This window comes from Pezoporus occidentalis, unplaced genomic scaffold, assembly GCF_034315485.1.
Source record: "Pezoporus occidentalis ecotype Australia unplaced genomic scaffold, CSIRO_AGI_Poc_V1 ctg213, whole genome shotgun sequence".
NCBI lineage: Eukaryota > Metazoa > Chordata > Aves > Psittaciformes > Psittacidae > Pezoporus > Pezoporus occidentalis.
The window spans coordinates 2174035-2193766 of record NW_026913997.1 but is presented as its reverse complement, the minus strand read 5'-3'; the positions used below and the strand labels follow the sequence as shown (position 1 = coordinate 2193766).

Genomic DNA, 19732 nt, shown 5'->3' with positions numbered 1-19732 from the left:
GGTTCAGATTGGGTATTATGAAAAATTTCTTCGCCAAAAGGGTTGTCAAGCTTTGGAACAGGCTGCCCAGGGAAGTGGTTGAGTCATCAACCCTGAAAGTATTTCAGAGACCTGTAGATGCAGCACTTAGGGATATGTGCTTATGGTGGACTTGGCAGTGTTAGGTTAATTATTGGACTCAATGCTTGCCTTTTCCAACCTCACTGATTGATTCTATGATTTGTGTGCATATCATGAGCTAGGAGAGTGCTTTTGCTTGGTAAGATTCTGTTTAGATTTCAGCTGTAATTGGCAGATGCATAATGCAAGGCTGACTTCCTTTGAGAACAGTATTGTAGCTTTAATTTTGAGCGTGAATGTTCCAGGTCCAATGATTTAACAGCCTTATGTCTTACATTCTGCCACTTTATACCAAATAAATAAATTCAGGAAAAAACTTTTAAATTTTAGTTTTCAGTGCTTTTTGGGGGAAGCTTTTCAGTAATTGAATTTTATGTTTGATTTTAACACTGAGTGGCTGTGTTTCCACCTGAAAAATGAATGTGAACTTGTTTGCTCGTTCAGTGTTTAAGGGATCTTTATCAGTCCATAGCTAAAATATTTTTTAGTATATTTAATTATTACTGTTTCTGATAACTAAATTTCTGCTTAGATATTATGGGTCCTACATATTATAAGAATTTTTGAGCCATAGTAGGAAAAAATCTAAGCTTTTAAAAACCAACACGAGAAATATTATATTCCCTGTGTTTTGTTTGCTTTGGGAGAGACAGGAACAGTATGGAAATGAAATCTAGTACTCTTAGTTCAGGTGGCTTCTACTTTGAATGAATATGCACAGGATTTAATGCAGCTAACCAGTTTATTTTAGAGACACATGGTGCTTGATTTTTTTTTTTTTTTTTTTTTGCGTCCCCTACCTCCCCCCCCCCCCTCAAAACACAGCAAACTGGGGGTGAATGTAAGCACAAGGTGTGCTTTACAGATGCACATGTGAGAATCCTAGAGTACAGTCTGCTGGGGCAGAATGGGGCAGCACTTGGAGGGTGTGCACAGCCACTGGGCACTGTGCTAAGATGCTCACCGTGCCTTTGTTAAATGTTCATGTGGGGGATCAGTGCAGTTAGTGTGCTGTAAATCTATGACCTGACTATCTTGATTGTTTGTGCAAGTCCTTAAAAATGTTTTTAATATCCAGGCAGATGACACAAAAGGGAGAGATGGTTTGTCCTGAAACAGAACTGGTAGAGTAATCCTAGCTGGAATAGGTGTGGACTGTATTTGTATTGGTGCAGCAGAACTATCTGCCTGTATCCTTTTTGAGCCACATGAGCAAAGCAGGCTTTAACATCTGCAGAAGCCTTCCAAGAAGGCTGCAAATGCAGCGTTGGAGTAATGAATAGGCTGTATTTATATTTCTTTTTTTCTATAAATGTGGTGCAAGACTGACACATAGATAAGGTGCTTTTCCTCCTGGAATATAGTTCATATTATTGGTCTTTAATGTACACCTCATCAAAAGCATTCTATAAGCGTCAAAACAACTGGCTGTATTTATAGGAGCAGCCACACAAAGCTGCATGTGGAAGTGAGGCATTGACTCAAAATGGGTAAATTGTACAGTAGGGGTGGCCCAATACACTTCTTCAATAGATGTCTATTGTGTAAAACTCTTTTCTCCATTCTCCTAACAAATACACAAAAAGCACTATACAGTGTCCTTCAGAGATGAACAAGCACCAGATTCCTGTGGTAGTTGCCCTGTATTCTAATCCTTCGCATACTTTGGATGTTATCACATATAACGTTGAAAATTCTTTGCTTTTCCAAAGTAGAACTGTTAAAATCTTACTGTATTGCATGTAAGAAGACACTGTGCATTGGGTTTTGTTTCTGGCATTGATCTTAAAGGGTGTAGAATAAGCTCTGTGCTTCAGCAGTTGTTCTCAAGGTGCTGATTTCCTAGGCAGCAGGTATAGCTTTGGTTCTGAATCTCACTTACACTGGAAGAAGTTCCCAAACAGGGCTTACTTGAAAGTCAGTGCATGGCACAAACATTGAGAGAGAATTATGTGCATTACTGGGGAGGGTCAACTTCTCCTTTTTCATGGTTGCCAGCCACTAGATGGGCTTAACTATGATATCAGACTGCACCCAAATTGCAGCGCAGGTTCAGTTTTTAACTTTATGTGAGTTGAATTGTTTGACAGACGGCTGTATGTGGACTTTTTCTGAGGCTTAGTAGACTTCTGTAGGAGGAGTTAATTTCTTAGGTAGGTTAGATGTTAACGCTATTACGATACTTGACATTTTTGACAACATATTAGGAACATTGGGATCTCTACAGATTTTGCAGTAAAGCATTTGAATCATTCTGGCAACTCCTTGGTTTTGTAATTTCTTTAGATACACCAAGTTCAATCCTGACTCAGGAGAATTGCTAATTTAATTCATTGATTTTACTTACTTGTAGTATTCTCTTACTCCAAACTACTGCATTTTTACTGGCCTGATGCGTATGTTTCTTGATAGCCTTGTGTGTTTACTTATTTCTGCAAGTTAGCCTGCTTAGTGTTTTCCTTGCAGTCTGAATTGTAATGCTATAGGGCAAAGAATACTTGCTGCTACGTAAAATATGCAATAGTATTTGGTATGGATTTATCAAATACATGTTTTGCTTTTGTTGGAGCTGTGCTATAGTTTCATACATACCGTTGTTCATGGAGCATAAAGAGAAGGGGGATTTGTGTTTTGATGGGATTTTTTTGTCATTGATTTTTGGTTAGTTTGTTTTTAAGCATAATCTTAATTCCCCCTTGGAAGGTTTCTCCAAGGAAATAGTCAACTTCATAAGTACTTGATGTAATCTCTCAAGTTGATATCCTCAAGTGCTGGAGGAGAGCAGCTACTTGCCTCCAGGTTTGAATAGGATCTTCCAAGATGAAGTAATCACAGGGGAATTTTTGGCTGTGAGTTACATCTGATGTTTGCCTCTGATTTAAGGACAGTAATTTACTGTTCTCCATGTATAAAATAGCTTGACCCACATCCCAGTTGTGATGCAATGTAAAATGTTTTTTTTTAATTATCTTCTTCTTAAATTCAGTTCTAGAAACCCTGTGGATTTGGTTTGCAAGCAAACTGACAAGTTAATGAAAAATTTTGAACTGTTACAGCCTGATTCTCCAACTGGATCTGTGCACTTCTACTTATGCTTAGTCCTTTTGTATAGAAGTAGAAATTCCCATGTCTGATTCGCTGATATATAACTGTGATTCTTATTTTGGGGCTAAAATAACTCAAGTTCCTATCCAGGAAAAAATGATGTCTAACTTAATGCAGCTGTGGAAAGGCCTGCCTGGTGAACTTCCAGGATCTGTATCTTTGGTTTTGACACAGGGTTATCAGGTTAAGTGCAACTGAACCTCTGGTTAGCAAGTGTGATAACTTAGAGCTAGATGAGACCCCATGACATTTCTAGAGAACGGTGTATACAGGCATCATGTCTGCCTGTAAAGGTTTTTTCTAGCCTGTTGTAAAACTTGGGAAGTTTCTAGAAGTCCTGAATCAACTCTTACGGACCTGATAATCTGTCTTGAAGATGTGTCCCTGATAATTACAGGAAACAACTGATAATTCAGTTAAATAGATACATATGTATTTGTCTTTCAGGTCTCCTCTGCGTGTTTAAAAATCTGTAGGTAATCAGCTATAGTGTGCCTATCGGGTAGAAATGTATGTGTTTTTTTTCAAACCTCTCAAATATTGCCAGGGAAAGAAGATGACAATTTGAATTTAATTAATTCACAACTGTTAATTAAGATTTCTGCAAGGAATTGCATTAAAAAAAAAACAACACCAAGCACAAAATCCCAGAACAATAGCTGATTTTTTGACAATTCATAGAGGACATTGGTTTGTTGTGTACCATCCTGTGATAAAAACAGTCACAGTGTAGCTTGAAAAGGATGGTACCTCCTGTTAACCTACCTCTAGTTAATAGGGGAAGTCTTTTAGTAATTTAAAAAAAGTAATTAATTGAATAAGCTGTATGGAATGGAATGCACCAATTGTCCATGTACTTCAGTTTCCTATTACAGGTCTCCATATACTGAAATCCTCTAATTTACCTAGATTGGGGTCATTTGTGTGGTGTTTACCTCATGCTCAGCATGAGGGAATTGTTCAGTGAAAGGTGAACTCTTTAGTGTAATACATGATTTTTGCGATGACATTGAAATTTTGGTTTTGTAAGGAATAGGTATTAAGAAAATGATAGTAAGGAATAGTCTTCAATATAATCCAGTTAAGAGGAATTTGTTCTCCAAAGTCAGGGTATTGGTTCAACTCACATTTTATAAAAATATTACTCTTTTCTTTCATCTTTCTTGCACTGTTCTTCTTAAGACCTGGTGCTTCAGTTTTCCTTTCTAGTGTGCTTATAGTACTGTGCACCTCAAATGGGTTTTCCGCATAGGTGACAGTTGTATTTTTAGATGAAGGCAGTTCCCCCTTCCTGCTGAAATGATGAGTGGTTTTATTGTCTGTGTTTTTTTGTGTGGGTTTGTTGTGGTTTGTGTGGGGTTTTTTGTTGTTGTTGTTTGTTTGTTTTGTGTTTTTTTTCTTCTTTTTTACTGCAACTTCCTTTCTTACAGATGGACCTGCATATGCTTTAATGGATTTGATGAACTTCAGTTTTTAAGATCAAAAAATATATGCATTATTGTTGCTTTACTATATTTCTCCTTATTTGTGATCATCAGAGTTTCTTTTTACCTTTCAGAAAACAGGCAGTACTTGAAGACTTGACAAATGCATCCCAGGTTGAAAAACTGCTGCATTCCTCCTCCTCTTCCTCCTTTAGAAAACTGACTTCTTAAAAGAGGTAAAATTGAATGTTGCACTTTCTGTAGAATTTTTTTTTTTGCCCCCAAGCAAAATGAACTAAATCTCAGCTTCTTCTGTACCATGTCCTGTGTGGTTTAAGTTAAATTAAATCCATGCCTCATTTTGATGACTCGTATCTGTTTCCCTATCTATTGAAAAGGATGTCTTGGGAAACCTTTGCAGAAATCTACTTAGTTTTGTGGTGTTATTTTATAGAATGATTTCTCAGCACTTCTGCTGCAGTAAGTCCCCCAAGTGCCACTTGAATTTAAATTAATGTTATTTCTGAATTTGGTATCTTTCAGGATATTTAACCGTGCTTTAGTAATGTGAGGCAGTTCCTTACCCACAGGAGTTTGTGTTCTCTGAATGACTTGCTGTCAAGGGCCATGTGAGATGCTGCATGTAGCCCTGTTCATACAAGGTTGTTAACATTGAACTTGCAGCTTTCTAATAATTTTTTTATATCTTACTTAACTTTCCATTTACTGAATACCTCTCTATTTTTAAATACAAATCTTTTCAAAAATCAAAGCATGTATGTTCTGAGACCAGAACAAGTGATTCCAGTCATGTAGTCTGGCTATTTAAAGGCCATTTATCATAGGACTTCCATGATGTAACTTTTATATCAAACCAGTAATTTTTGCTTGAGCCTAAATTTTCAGAATACAATTTAAAAGAAAACTGTAGAAAGTAAATAATTCACTTCATGTTTACCTGCCTTTTTCCTATAAATTTTACAATAAATTCTACAAATAGTAGCACTTAATATGTTCTTTACATTACTTGTATGAAGTTGATAAACAAATGTTTATGGAATTAAACATGATTATAGCAGTCTTCATCTTGTTATATGGCTGTGGAAATGTTTCTTTTCCCTATCTCAGGTTAGGAATGTCAGAAAAATTTGTATTGAAGGAAAAAATATTTATTAAAAGAAGCAGGCTTTGAAGCTGATGAACATTTGTAATTTTTAGGAAAAATATGCGAAGATACATGACTGTGTGACAGCTTTGTGGCATATTATTGTTATATAGCAATATCACCAACAGCGATATACCATAGTATCTCTTAAAATGCGGTGTCCCTTCAGGGATTTTCTCTTTCTTGTTTCTGTTCAGGCAGCTGTTAACCTTCAGGTCCTCTCAAAAATAAACTTTTGATGAAACCTTAAGTCAGAATCACCACTTCATATGTCTAGTATGGCTTCAAACTGATCTTATATTTTACTGTCTCCTCAATTTATTCCTTTTCAGGTCACTATTATATTTTAGTCTCTAGGTTTAGGCTATAGCTTCATTTCACTTCCTAAGATGAAAATTTTCTGGGACCCTACTGACTTCCAGGCATTGTCAACCTTTTCTCAAAACAAGCAGAGAGATAAGATGACAGTTGTTGTTTAGACTTACTTAAACATCAAGCAAAAGTGTCCAGTGATGCCTTGTATTGTAAAATTCTTGCTATTGCCTTGAGAATTAAATCTATGGGAAATTGAAAGATGTTAGAATGACTTGTGTATGAAATAGAAAATAGTAACAGCAGTTGTCCTTGCAAGTTTTCTGTGTTTTAGTTTCTGAGAATTCCAGCATGCTTTTAGAAGAATTAAATCTTGCTGTTTAATGGGAAGCTCCAAATTCTGTAAGAATGAGGTTTAAGGAGTAAAATTCTGCTGTTAGGATTTCTAATAACTGGTTTTAAGAAAATTCTTTACTACAGTCTGTATCTAGAATTGTCATTATAATGTCTCACATGATTTGTTCCATAATGCTCTTTACTTTGTCTTTTCTTTGTAGTATATTTGGTAAGGAAGCAAGAATGGGATGATGTGTTTGTCTTAAATAATGTGTATTTTGGCCTGAAGCACTCAATCCTTCTTTTTCTTCCTCCCCCATTAATGCGCAGTACTTTTGACTAAAACTCTGAGTTTAATCATTGTTAGAAAATGGGACCAGTTGTCCAAAATGCAACTTTTCCTGTTTAATGTTATATAATTCTGTTGGAAATATGTTAACAACTTTTCATTGGCGTAGGAGTTTACAAAACTAAGTTTTGCTGCTAGAACTCTTTAATTTCTTTTTTTTCTGTTCAAAAGGTAAGAGAAAAGCAAAAGTAGTAAGAAAATGCTGGGATCAGAACGAGGTGTTGTGGAAGAATGGCTGTCAGAATTCAAGGTCAGCTGAGATGAATGATAGTTACAGCATTGACTTTATGCCACTAAACACTGTTTTTTGTTTTGTTTTCTTAATATCCATTGAGTAACACTTTAAGTATCTTGCTCTTTCAACTTACGATGCTTAAAGCATGGAAGGGTCTATGTAAATTAGTCAGCTGGTACATAATAAACAAATTTATTTTTATTGTTGTAGAGCAGAATGTTGCTGTAACTATGTGGCTGTTTTAAAAGCATATATTTCTGTATAGATCAAGCCTATAGAATTTAACTACCATCTGGATAATCTTGCCCGAATTTCTAATTGCGCAACTTTTCTATTAAAAAACACCCCAATCAACCAACCAGAAAAGCCCACAAAACCAAAAAAAACCACCACACCCAAAACTAAAAACAGTAGAAATGTTTGGAGTTTAAAAAAATATTAAAGAAAAATATTTCCCTGCTGGGTTTTTGTTTGGTTTGGTTTTTTGTTTGTTTGTGGGTTTTTGTGTTTTTGTTTCTTTTTTGTATGGTCTACATAAAATTATGTTTTCATGAAGAATGTGAAGTATTTTCTAAGGCCCCGTTAGAATTAAACTTAGCTAGAGGTATTAAAGATAACAGGAAGGGATTCCACAAGTACACAGCAAATAAAACACAGACTAGGGAGAATGTAGGCCCCCTCAGGAAGCTCTCGGGAGAACTGGCTACACAGGATTTGGAGAAGGCTGAGGTTCTGAATGAGTTCTTTGTCTCAGTCTTCCCTGGCAAATGAGCTGACCACACCACCCAAGTCTCGGAAGGCAAATGCAGGGACCGCGAGAATGAAGACCTTGCGCCCACTGTAGGAGAGGACCTGGTTCAAGACCATCTTAAGAACCTGAACGTGCACAAGTCCATGGGTCCTGATGAGATCCATCCGCGGGTCCTGAAGGAGCTGGAGAATGAAGTTGCAAAGCCGCTGGCCATCATATTTGAGAAATCATGGCAGTCAGGTGAAGTTCCCGATGACTGGAAAAAGGGAAATATAACCCCCATTTTCAAGAAGGGGAAAATGGATGACCCGGGGAATTACAGACCAGTCAGTCTCACCTCTGTGCCTGGCAAAATCTTGGAGCAGATTCTCCTGGAAGGCATGCTAAGGCACATGAAAAACAACAAGGTGCTTGGTGACAGCCAGCATGGCTTCACTAAGGGGAAATCCTGCCTGACCAATTTGGTGGCCTTCTATGAGGAGGCTACAGAACTGATGGACAGGGGTAGAGCAGTTGATGTCATCTACCTGGACTTGTGTAAAGCGTTTGACACTGTCCCACACGACATCCCTGTCTCTAAATTGGAGAGACATCAATTTGATGGATGGACCACTTGGTGGATAAAGAACTGGCTGGATGGCCACACACCAAGAGTTGTGGTCAATGGCTCAATGTCCGGCTGGAGACCAGTAACGAGTGGTGTCCCTCCGGGATCGGTGTTGGGACCGGTCTTGTTCAACATCTTTGTTGCTGACATGGACAGTGGGATTGAGTGCACCCTCAGCAAGTTTGCCGATGACACCAAGCTGTGTGGTTCGGTTGATACGCTGGAGGGAAGGAATGCCATCCAGAGGGACCTTGTCACGCTTGTGAGGTGGGCTGATGCCAACCTTATGAAGTTTAACCATGCCAAGTGCAAGGTCCTACACCTGGGTCAGAGCAATCCCAGGCACAGCTACAGGTTGGGCGGAGAAGAGATTCAGAGCAGCCCTGCAGAGAAGGACTTGGGGGTGTTGGTTGATGAGAAAATGAACATGAGCAGGCTTCAGTGTGCGCTTGCAGCCCAGAAAGCCAACCGTATCCTGGGCTGCATCAAAAGGAGCGTGACCAGCAGGTCGAAGGAGGTGATCCTGCCCCTTTACTCTGCTCTCGTGAGACCTCACCTGGAGTATTGTGTGCAGTTCTGGTGTCCTCAACATAAAAAGGACATGGAACTGTTGGAACAAGTCCAGAGAAGGGCCACGAGGATGATCAGGGGACTGGAGCACCTCCCATACGAAGACAGGCTGAGGAAGTTGGGGCTGTTCAGCCTGGAGAAGAGAAGGCTGCATGGAGACCTCATAGCAACCTTCCAGTATCTGAAGGGGGCCTATAGGGATGTTGGGGAGGGACTCTTCATTAGGAACTGTACTGATAGGACAAGGGGTAACGGGTTAAATCTTAAACAGGGGAAGTTTAGATTGGATATAAGAAGGAAATTCTTTCCTGTTAGGGTGGTGAGGCACTGGAATAGGTTGCCCAGGGAGGTTGTGAATGCTCCATTCCTGGCAGTGTTCAACACCAGGCTGGACGAGGCCTTGGGTGATATGATTTAGCGTAAGGTGTCCCTGCCCATGGCAGGGAGGTTGGAACTAGATGATCTTAAGGTCCTTTCCAACCCTAACGATTCTATGATTCTATGATTTTTTTAAGATGTCTTGCATATTGATAATTACTCAATGAAATACAGGATAATGTATAAACATATTTCATGACTGATATGAAATTAATCTCTTGCTTAAATTAAGAATTAATAATTCTTCACATTATTCGTGACACAGAGTAAGTCATTACATGCTGTTGAAAATTTGCTGAGGTGCCAAGGATGCAAAATCAACAGATGTGGTTGCTTGGTGGGACTTGAGGCTGTCCATGCACATTCTAGATTATCCACACCTCTTAAATAATTCAGGTTAATTTGATAAAGACTTTGAAAAGTGCCTTTTAAATACAGAATAGCAAGAAGGAGAGTGTGTATATTAAGCTGGTGCTAATGGTTTTGTGAAAGTTAAATGTGAAACTGCTTTTGGATTTAACTCTGAAAGTTGGTGTGTGACCCCAAATTCTGTTTGTGTGGAGAAGAACTTGTGGTGAATGAACATTTACTGAACTTAAGGAACTTCTTCTGAATATTGGGATGAGACTAAATCCATTGTGGAGATCTTTAATGCTTGGAAGCATTGATTTATCTGGGTAACGTTTTTTTTTGGTTTTTTTTTCTTTAGGTGTTACCTGAAACACAAATTTCCAGCTATGCAGCTACATTGCACCGAAAAAAAACACTGGTACCAGCTCTTTATAAGGTCATTCAAGACCCAAATAACGAGGTATGAGACATTAAAAAACATTTTTTGTTCACATACTTACATCTTTACCTCTGAAACTAAAATTAAAGTAATTGAGAAATGGAGATGAAGAATAAGATACTTCAATTCTTCCTAATGTAGTTTAACACAGGTATTGCTCCTCTTTTTACTTTCTTGGTTTTTTGACAGTTACTTTAATGACTTTCTGGTAAAACAGACCCTCATCTGCTCCCAGAAATACAGTTTATGCTGTCTGCTAGATTTTACTTGCACAGCTGACTGTTACACTGTGAGGTTTATTTTTTTCTCCCATAAAATGCCTTTCAGTCATAACAGAGAAAACTAGGCCTTACAGTGAAACTCAGTAAGATCAGTGTGCTTTCACCTGGTGGCTTATTACAGTGGAAGATGGAATGAATTTATCAAATCCTATTAAAATAACCAGATCATCTTTTGCTTATCATAGTATCATGTTTGTGTAATTTTGTTTTACACTGCTGTAAACAAGAGCAGAACCGGGACCCAAAATATAAATATACACAATGAAAATTTAGCCTACCCTTGTATGTAATTCATTTTGCAAAGGGCATTAAACTGAGCTTTCTGTTCCATTGGTTTCTGCTATGAGCATTTCTGGGAAATTGTGTGAAATATAACTTCTGAAAAAATTGTGCAAGTGTGCTGTTCTCTGCTATGTAATCTACTTCAGATAAAATGCTTCAAAACATTTTATTTATCATCTGTGATCTCCTGTATATTTATAAATTAAATGGCAAGTGTACATAGTAAGGAAGTTCTTTATTCTTTTAAGCACAGTTTGGCTGCTTCTGGAAGCTGAATGCTTGATTGAGCTTAAAGGAGATTGCATAATGCTTATGCGATACAGAAAAACAAACCGGCAAGCTTCATAGCTGTCAACTTGATTTCAGTGGTACAAATTACTTGCATTGTGACCTTTTTCTTGGTATTGAAGAATTCTCTTTCCAACCTGAAGCCACCATTGTTCCTGTTGTTTTTTGGTGTGTAGATGTATAATTGTGTGTGTATACTTCTGAAAATGTAAAAGCTTTCATTTGCTTTGAGAATAAGCATTGGAGTAGGTTTTTTTTAATGATGGAAAAAAAGCCTGACCCAGATTTGCAAAAAGAGTATCTTCTTGAGGGTGGAACAGTAGCCTCAGGGTATTGCATGCTGCTTGTCATGTATTGCTCTTTGGAACTGCTGTTGTTGTTTGGGCCTGGTTCTGATACCAGGTGTAAGATAAGCAATCCCAGACTCACAGGTGATAAATTTCAGGTTCTGCTTGTTAAGGAATTATTTCTTTGTTGCACCTCTTCCAAATTTATTTGCGTACAAGGAGTATAACAACAATAAATTCACTATTTTGCATAATTCTGGGGCGATACTTGGCTTTAAGTGAGGGATTTTTTAAAAATACACTTTATAGGGCATTTTGTTAGAAGGATAACTGATTACTTATGAACATTAAGCTTATGGGTAGACTATGCTAAAAATGTACTTGCTGGATTCTTAAACTTGTTGGACAAGGAATTTCTTCAGTACAGCTTAATCATAAAGGACCCATTTTTTAAATTTTCTGGAAGGGGCAAATTGTTTATGGCAAACATGAGTTTTTCTGCAGTCACCCAATTTTGTTTTAGGACTAGTAGTATTAATTTAACATGGAACCAGAATGCTCTAGGAACCAAAACATGTGACCAAGGTTTTTGTCTTTTTTGACAGCTGTCTACCAGTTTGAGAGCTATCAAATGGAAGCAAGCATACTGTCAGGTTCAGTACAGTTGTTGCAGTTAACATTTTAGGAAATTCCCTGACTTTCTTGAATATGGAGAAGATACTGACTGAAACAGAAAGTTACATAAAGAGTAGAGCGTGATCTTGCTCATAAACAGCTTATTTAACTGAATAATGTATTGATTTTTGCATAACATTTGAATTTTAAAGTAAAATACTGTTGAAGTATTGGGTTGTTGGCTTTTTTTCAGATATTTTAAATTTTTGGAGTTGCTTTATGATTGTAGACCTAAATGCTGTGTGGATTTTAAGTTAATAAAGTACTGTAATATAAGCATTTAATATTCATGTGGGGCTATTTAAATTTAACCAGGAAAACTTAGTCTTGAAACAAAATGGGATCACTTTTGCAATGCCAAGCACTTCCCTGACTCTTCAGATAACTAATTTCACCCATTATGTTATACTTACGCCTAAAATGAGCACATTATTTTCTACCACTATTGAATTCATCAGAAAGGCAAGCATTTCAAATCTTTGTTGTAAATTTTATAATACATCATATTTAACTTCAAGAGATGGCTCTTAAAATATGGCAAACTTGCAAATTAAACCAAACTAAAGCTATTCATCAGGTGTACGGTTGTAAGAGACATTTTACTTGGGATTCTTTGGCTGACTGCTGTGTTACTACTCAGTTTCCTTTGACTTTGGACTGAAAGATCTCCTTGGTTAAAAAAGCGTGTGCTAGTTCATGTATACACCCAGTACTGGTGACAGAAGCTCTGTTTCCTCTGTTTATCCAGTGTCTTCTCAGTATTTATATTCAGAGAAAATTAATTGGAAGAGGCTGGTTCTCTGAAAAGCCAGGTAACTAGGATGCAAGGAAAATATTTGTTCTTTCTTACAGTGTCAAGTTTTGTGTTTCCAGGTGGGAGATGATCATACTGTAATTTGACAAGATAAACTTGGGTGTTTGTGCCTTTTCCATTGTAGCATTTTTTTTAGGATGGCAGCTTTTTCTTGTGGACTTAAAGCTCTGAATGTACCAAAAGTGCTATAGTAGTTGCTACAGACAACTTTCAGGTTTTCATCTAAGTAATTTGCAGTTGTTAAACCTTCTGCACAACTAAAATGATTACTGTGAGAAATGAGGAGTATTTACATGCTTGCAGCACCAGTGACTGGATATTGCTGGTATCTTTCTAGGGAGTATGGTTTCGCTATTTTTATTGAAAAAAAAAATATAAAATATTTGTTTGAAAGAACGTAGAATAAACTCAGTAACTGCTCTGGTTGAGTCTCATCTGACTTTAGCAAAAATTAAATTATTCTCTTCCACTGTTTTTAATGGCTAACTTCAAAAGGAAACAGCTTTGGGCTGCTGTCATCTCTAATCTAATAGAAGCACCATTTATAGCAATGCTGCTGTATATGTCTGGTTTCTGGTAATATTTGTTTAGCTTTTCTTGTGCCTGTTATCTCCTTGCAAATATTTTTGTATCTGTTATTTCCATAGGTTTCTACTTCTTTAAACTAGCTTCTTGCTTTTATTTTCTTTAAAAGAAAACCTACAAATGCATTCAGTGATCTCTGAATTATTCATTAACCATTTTATTTTTATTTTTTTTATTTGAACATCTAAAATGTGCTGGGCCTTTCATAAAGGAAAGATAGAGTTCTGTCTCTGAGGATTTGAACATTTACTGTAACAGTTTTAATACTGTCACTTCTAGATAGAAATTTCTACTAAGTAAATGTTAAGAAAGAATATACTTATGCATCTCTTGAATGGAAAGTGCTATGTAGGTATGAAATACACACTCTACTTGATAGAGAAAGCCCTAGCATCATTTTGCTAAAATGATTGCAATAAAAAAATTATGGGCTTCTAATTTAATGTAGATCCCAAAACAAAAATTAAGTGGAAAGGTATTTTATATATATGGCTTGTAAAAAATTTTGTGCTTCAGATGACTGGACTTCTCTCATTCTGTATCAACATTGTCAGTATCACCTTTCTTCCTTCCCTCTCATGTGTGAGTCTCCCATTGCTTCAGTTGTAAAAGCAGGCTTCTAGCTAAGAGTAACTAGGCTGTTAATCGGAAGCCTTGTTACACAAGGTACTTATACTCAGAGCCTTGTATAATAGGAGATCTGTCTGAGAGCAAAGTTTTATTCTAGATGTCATGTTATGGCTTATGTAATCAGTGGTTTAAAATGGCATGCTTCACTGACAAGAATACTGTGTTAGAAACAGACCTAATGCAGTCACCCTTTCCTGGGTGATGCCCTGTTAAGGCAGCTATTTTGATAGAAAAATCTGTCAGATTGATGTTCTGTATGTTTAATATGCGAGAGTAACATGTAAGTCTACATACATGTATGTGAAGTTGCACAGTCATACAGATTTACGGCATTGCACGTATACCAAACACTGAAACTAATCATCTGTAAAAAAAGTCTGTCCCTCTGCTGATAGCAAGGGACTTCTTCAAAGTGTTTTTTTCTGAGGGGATGGATGGTTCACAACAAACTGCAGAAGTACATCTTCATACAGCATAACAGAAGAGTGACAGTGGAATCTACAGGAAATTCTGGTTACTAAAATTTTGATGAATAGACAAATTATGGAAAGAGCATTGCTCTAAAAATTATATATGTAATTTAATTTTAATATTAACATGGTAAGGCACTGGAACAGGTTGCCCGAAGAAGTGATAAATACTCCATCCCTGGCGGTGTTGAAGGCCACGTTGGATGGAGTCTTGGGTGACACGGTCTAGTGTGTGGTGTCCCTGCCTGTGGAAGAAGGGTTTGGAACTAGATGATCTTGAGGTCCTTTCCAACCCTAACTATTCTATGGTTCTGTATATGTATATGAGAGCTGCATAAAGCATATATAGTTATAACGAACAGAACACTTAGTTGAGATTCTGGCCTCTATTTTCTATGTAATACTTCTATATTAACATAGATGCTTTAGGTTACATGGATGCCCCCATCTTTCTGGATGCTGAATTCCCTCCGTCGCCACCCCCCCCCTTACGTTTTATGGATGCTTAACTAATAGTTTGTCATTATAGACTCTTAAAATAGCAGGGATTTTCTTGTACTTATATCATACTGACTCAATATTTGATTCTTGCACTGAAACCAGCTGATCTTTAACCTTTGTACTTCTAGAAACATTGTAACAGCACCATAAAAGTTTTGTGGTGCGCGTAGTTCAAGCTGTGTGTCTGTCACATGTCTTAAATTAGTACATGTATGCAAAATAAGTCTCATACTGAGGAATGATGTTCTCAAAGTACAAGACTGTAGTGTTTGTAGTAAGACCACATTTCCCAGTATGCATACCAGTGCACCTTGGGTTTGTCCTTACAGATTTTCTTTAAAGGAATGCAGATATCATTTTGGTTCATTCACTTGTTATCAAGGAGCATCTTTTTTACTGGCTGCAGTAGCTATATGATATAGCCCCTATATTTGCTGTTTCATTCTCCCTTGTTAGAGAAGCCTAACAGTAAAGTCATTAGCCTTTTTGCCTTTCTACAGCTCCTGGAGCCTGTTTGTCACCAGCTGTTTGAACTGTACCGTAGTTCTGAAGTTCGGCTCAAGAGATTCACACTGCAGTTTTTGCCAGAATTGATCTGGGTATATCTGCGTCTTACTGCCAGCAGGGATAGGCAGAGTAATGGTTGCATTGAAGCACTGCTGCTTGGCATTTACAACTTGGTAAGTGAGATGAGTGGGAATGCATGAGGCAAACATTGATCTGAGATTTTGTGTCACTGACCACTAGGAATAAAGTAAATTAGCGAAACAATATATTTGAAATTATAATACACTTTCGTGAAAGCATGTTTAATCTGCAGAAAAGCACAGTGTAATGAAGGTTTAGTAAGAACATGTTTGCAAAGGTTTTTATTATTTTTATGGTAATCTTTTGGGGGCAGACATTTTAACCAAAAAGGATCATCTTTATCGGGCTTTATTGATCTGTCTTATACTTCTGTTTGTAAGGAAATCAAGTAGCCCTCCTTAACGTGGAAAAATACAACTTTCTGTGGAGATGATTATCAGGCCAATATGCTTGGTCAATCTTCATGTGCCACTTCCCTCCATCCCCCCTCTTAACTCTGAGTATGTTTTTTTAAGCGTAATTTGAAGCTGAAACTACTCTGCATGCTAGTGCTTAGATATATGTCTGTGTACATTTGAGGTAAATAGTTGTCTTGAGTGGAACAAGTAAGTTATTTTAAGAATAAGTTAATGTAACTGTATGTGGGGGTGGAATGTATCGAAACTGTCAGAAATCATGGGAAGGAGAAACTACAGCTGGCAATTAATGTACCTCTGGGTTCGTGCCTCCATCCTCACAACTGTAGGTGATAACATTTGGCTGTTAAATGTAAAGTAATTTTTTATATCCTTACCTTAGCTTGGAAATGTTTATTGTTATAATGTTATGAGGCTGTTAGATAAATTTAGGAATACTGCCAAGATAGACATTCTCTAATGGGAATTTCTGTGTTCCAGGACTTAAAAACATTGTGCTGAAACATTGCTCTTCCCTCTACTAGGAAGGGTTTACTCCCTAGGGCACTCCTAGTAAACCCCTCCTTTAAACTGTGTTTTATGTTTCTACGTACCATGAGACACAGAACAGTCAAACTGTGATTCTTAACAATTTTTTTAATGTGTCTGTAGATCAGTTCTAACTGGAAGATCCAGTTAACTTAGATTTATTCAGCTAGAAAAAAATACTGAAACTGCTTGCTGCTTTTTTAGTACTGTTTGCTGGGTTGAAGTAGCACGTTTGTCTTTGTTAGCTGTTTGAGAAAAGGTCCTTTTGCAGTTCCTATAAAAGTCCTGTTGGTGATTCATATTCTTTTTGAAAGACAGTAATTTCTTGATTCTCTTGAGATTCAGGAAGAAAAAGACTTCAAAATCAGCAGTGGCTCCCACTGTTTTGATTATTTATTTATTTTTGTTTTCCTCTGAAGTTGTTCCTATTTTTCTGCACGTACACTGAGACTGAAAGAGGGAAGTTATTTTCTTAGAAAGCGGAAGACAAGGATAAATCTTTCAGGTTCTGCTGAATTCTATCAACTGTCCTCCCATTCTGATCCTTAAAGCCTGCTGCAAGTACTGTGCTACCTTGGACTAAGTTTTCACATAAACTGGAATGACTACAGCTCATTGTTTGGAAATTTGCTGTACAAAGTGAAAAGGCAGGATTTTAGACTCCATTTTGGTATAGTCTTATATAATTGCTCTTAGTATGTTTGCTTTAAAAACTGCTGTGTTTGCTTATCAAGTAGCCTAGCAACTAGAAAATCTGACCAGTTTTGAAAGCCTTTTGAGAAAACATTCTGTGTGTTTCTTATGGACAGAATGCCTGAAGAAACTTTGCCAGTCCCCTTGATGTCACCTTCTGTCTGTGACGCATTTGTTATGAGGTACTCCCATTGTCAGCAAGTGATTCATCAGCCCTCATTTGCCTGTATCCATTGGGCTTAAAGTTTATCCTTGCTCTACTATCCAATTCTAGTATAAATAAATATAATAATGTAAAGGTGATCTAGAAAACCTTTTTATTCTTTTTTGGTTTTGATAAAGTCACGCTGGTCAAAGAGCAGTGCTGGTTTTACTAGGTGTTGCAGACTGATTCTTCAAAACAGTCTGTGATAGAGGTCTTTCTCACTTACAAAAGCTATATGTAAATTCGTTTGTATTCTGCAAGTGTTCATAGACCTTGGGGTGTGTATTAAGTCTTACTACATCACTACACATATCTTACTTGCTAAATGCCTTCTAAGAGTTGAAAATTATTCCAAGTCCTAGCTCCTTACATCTGTTTGGCTTTTGGTTTTGTTTTTTTTAATGCAGGAAATTGCTGACAAAGATGGAAACAACAAAGTTTTATCTTTCACCATCCCTTCGTTATCTAAACCCTCAATATATCATGAGGTAAGAGAGCTGCTATAGTAAATTAGAATTGGATCTATTAGAGGAATGGAAACTGGATCCATTTGATGCAGCAGACCTTTTTAGATGCGTCTTGTTGCAGTAAGTTTTCAGTGTCAGTAGCTTGCAATTAGTGTAATCTAATTCAGTAGCATTAGAAGAAAATGTAAATGTTGAAGAATCTCTGTTGATAGTGCCCATTTTGAACAGATTTTAGTTGTGTTTAGTTGCGACTATTTTTTTGCCTCTTATGTGTTAGTATAAAAGTAGTCTTCCTTCTTCTAACTCCTTAATACAAGTTTGAACTTGGAGTCATGTTTTTTCTTTCTCTACTGTTGCTATATGAGAAGTCTATGCAATTATGATAAATTTACTATAAATGGATATGTGAATCAAAGTTGAAAATTGCTCTCACCTGCTCTATTGCTGTAAGCATGGAAGCTGTTTATAATAATGAAATCAGGTAATGTTTTTAGATACACTGTATTCTGGAATAATCTTAATTTTTAAAGGTCACAAGACAAATGAGTCTTTTGGCTTGGGTGTTTAGAAGGTTTAATGCTTTTGGGGGCCTTTTACTTACGACTTGATTTCTCCCTTCTCCCAATCCTTCTCCCTTCACCTACTACTAGCCCTCTACTATTGGATCCATGGCTTTAACTGAAGGAGCTCTATGTCAGCATGATCTCATCAGGGTAGTTTACAGTGATCTTCATCCTCAAAGAGAAACCTTCACAGCACAGAACCGGTAGGTGGGTGTGTTCTGACATTAGAGGTCCTTCACTAGGCAGACAAGTCCTTAAACATGAAGACCAAATGTATTATCTGCTCAGTCCTTTTCTCAGCATTAAGTGCTTGGAAATAAATCTAGGAACAGTCCTAGTAATCTTGAGGTACAGTATTTTTATTGTTTATTCCAACTTTCTATGTTTTTCTACTAGTTAATTTAGAAGAGAGTAACTTCCCTGTTATTTCTGGATCTGCCAGGAATATCTTTGCTTTATGTCTGCAAACTCAAATTTTCCTGGAAGTAGAACAAAATTCAGCTTTGGCTCTGAGGCTGTGATTGCTTTTTCCACAGGAAAAGGGGGATGGAGCGAAGTGGATAGATAGAACTAGGGATGAGAAAAATTGCCCTGCTGTTGTATGACTGCCTTTGTCTAAAGCCAGCTGTGGGGAAACTAATAAAATAATTTTGAATGCATTGCAGACTTGTTCAGCTTGTTTACCCCTGACACTTTTTTGTGGGATATTTTTTTTGAGACCAAGTTGTACAATTTTTGTGTTATATTCTGATGAAGTATTAAGAATTTCAACCATGCAAGGTTTTGCTCTTGTCTCTTTTCAGGTTTGAGGTGCTGAGCTTTCTTATGCTGTGCTACAATTCTGCTATTGTATATATGCCTGCCTCTTCTTACCAGTCGCTCTGTAGGATGGGTTCCAGGTGAGACACTTGCCTTTGAAATAGTTGTTTGCAGGGTTCATCTAGACTTCTAAATATTCATCCAGCAAAAAAAAAGTTAATTTTTGTTGCATTTAGTAATGTAAAATATTTAACTCTTGGTCAGTCTTGCAACTTAACAATAAATTTGAAGTTGTGCTTGCATTTGCCTACAGATAAAACATATGGAGCATCTTACTGCTGCATGGGCTTACATTCTAGTTATGTAACTTTGTAAAGGAAAAAAAGGCAGGTTTGGGGAAAATTATTTGAAGCAACTCAGGCTGTTTTCGTTTTTTGGGTTTACATAGCTTTCAACTATTTTTCAGTATGATCAGCTTAAAAACACTGTGAGGAATACCACCAGTTTCTTATATTGTTTCCCAAATACTAGTTTCTTGCTTCTGAGGATGGTTTATAC

General features: G+C 37.1%; 1 protein-coding gene across 6 annotated transcripts in view; it reads left to right on the top strand.

The window, feature by feature from the left end:
- The window catches only part of LOC134164213 (hyccin 2), a 72324-nt gene that overhangs the window by 12201 nt on the left and 40391 nt on the right, over nucleotides 1-19732 (top strand). For 4 of the 6 annotated variants that reach the window (XM_062619747.1, XM_062619741.1, XM_062619742.1 and 1 more), the window contains exons 2-8: nucleotides 4784-4885; nucleotides 6983-7061; nucleotides 10062-10163; nucleotides 15456-15635; nucleotides 17793-17873; nucleotides 18503-18618; nucleotides 19219-19314. In XM_062619747.1, the coding sequence (XP_062475731.1) occupies nucleotides 7011-7061; nucleotides 10062-10163; nucleotides 15456-15635; nucleotides 17793-17873; nucleotides 18503-18618; nucleotides 19219-19314 (626 nt within the window). In that variant the 5' untranslated portion in view covers nucleotides 4784-4885; nucleotides 6983-7010. Of the gene's footprint in view, nucleotides 1-4783; nucleotides 4886-5287; nucleotides 5312-5427; nucleotides 5507-6982; nucleotides 7062-10061; nucleotides 10164-15455; nucleotides 15636-17792; nucleotides 17874-18502; nucleotides 18619-19218; nucleotides 19315-19732 lie in introns of those variants that run through there. The other 2 variants (XM_062619743.1, XM_062619744.1) reach the window with 2 other exon arrangements.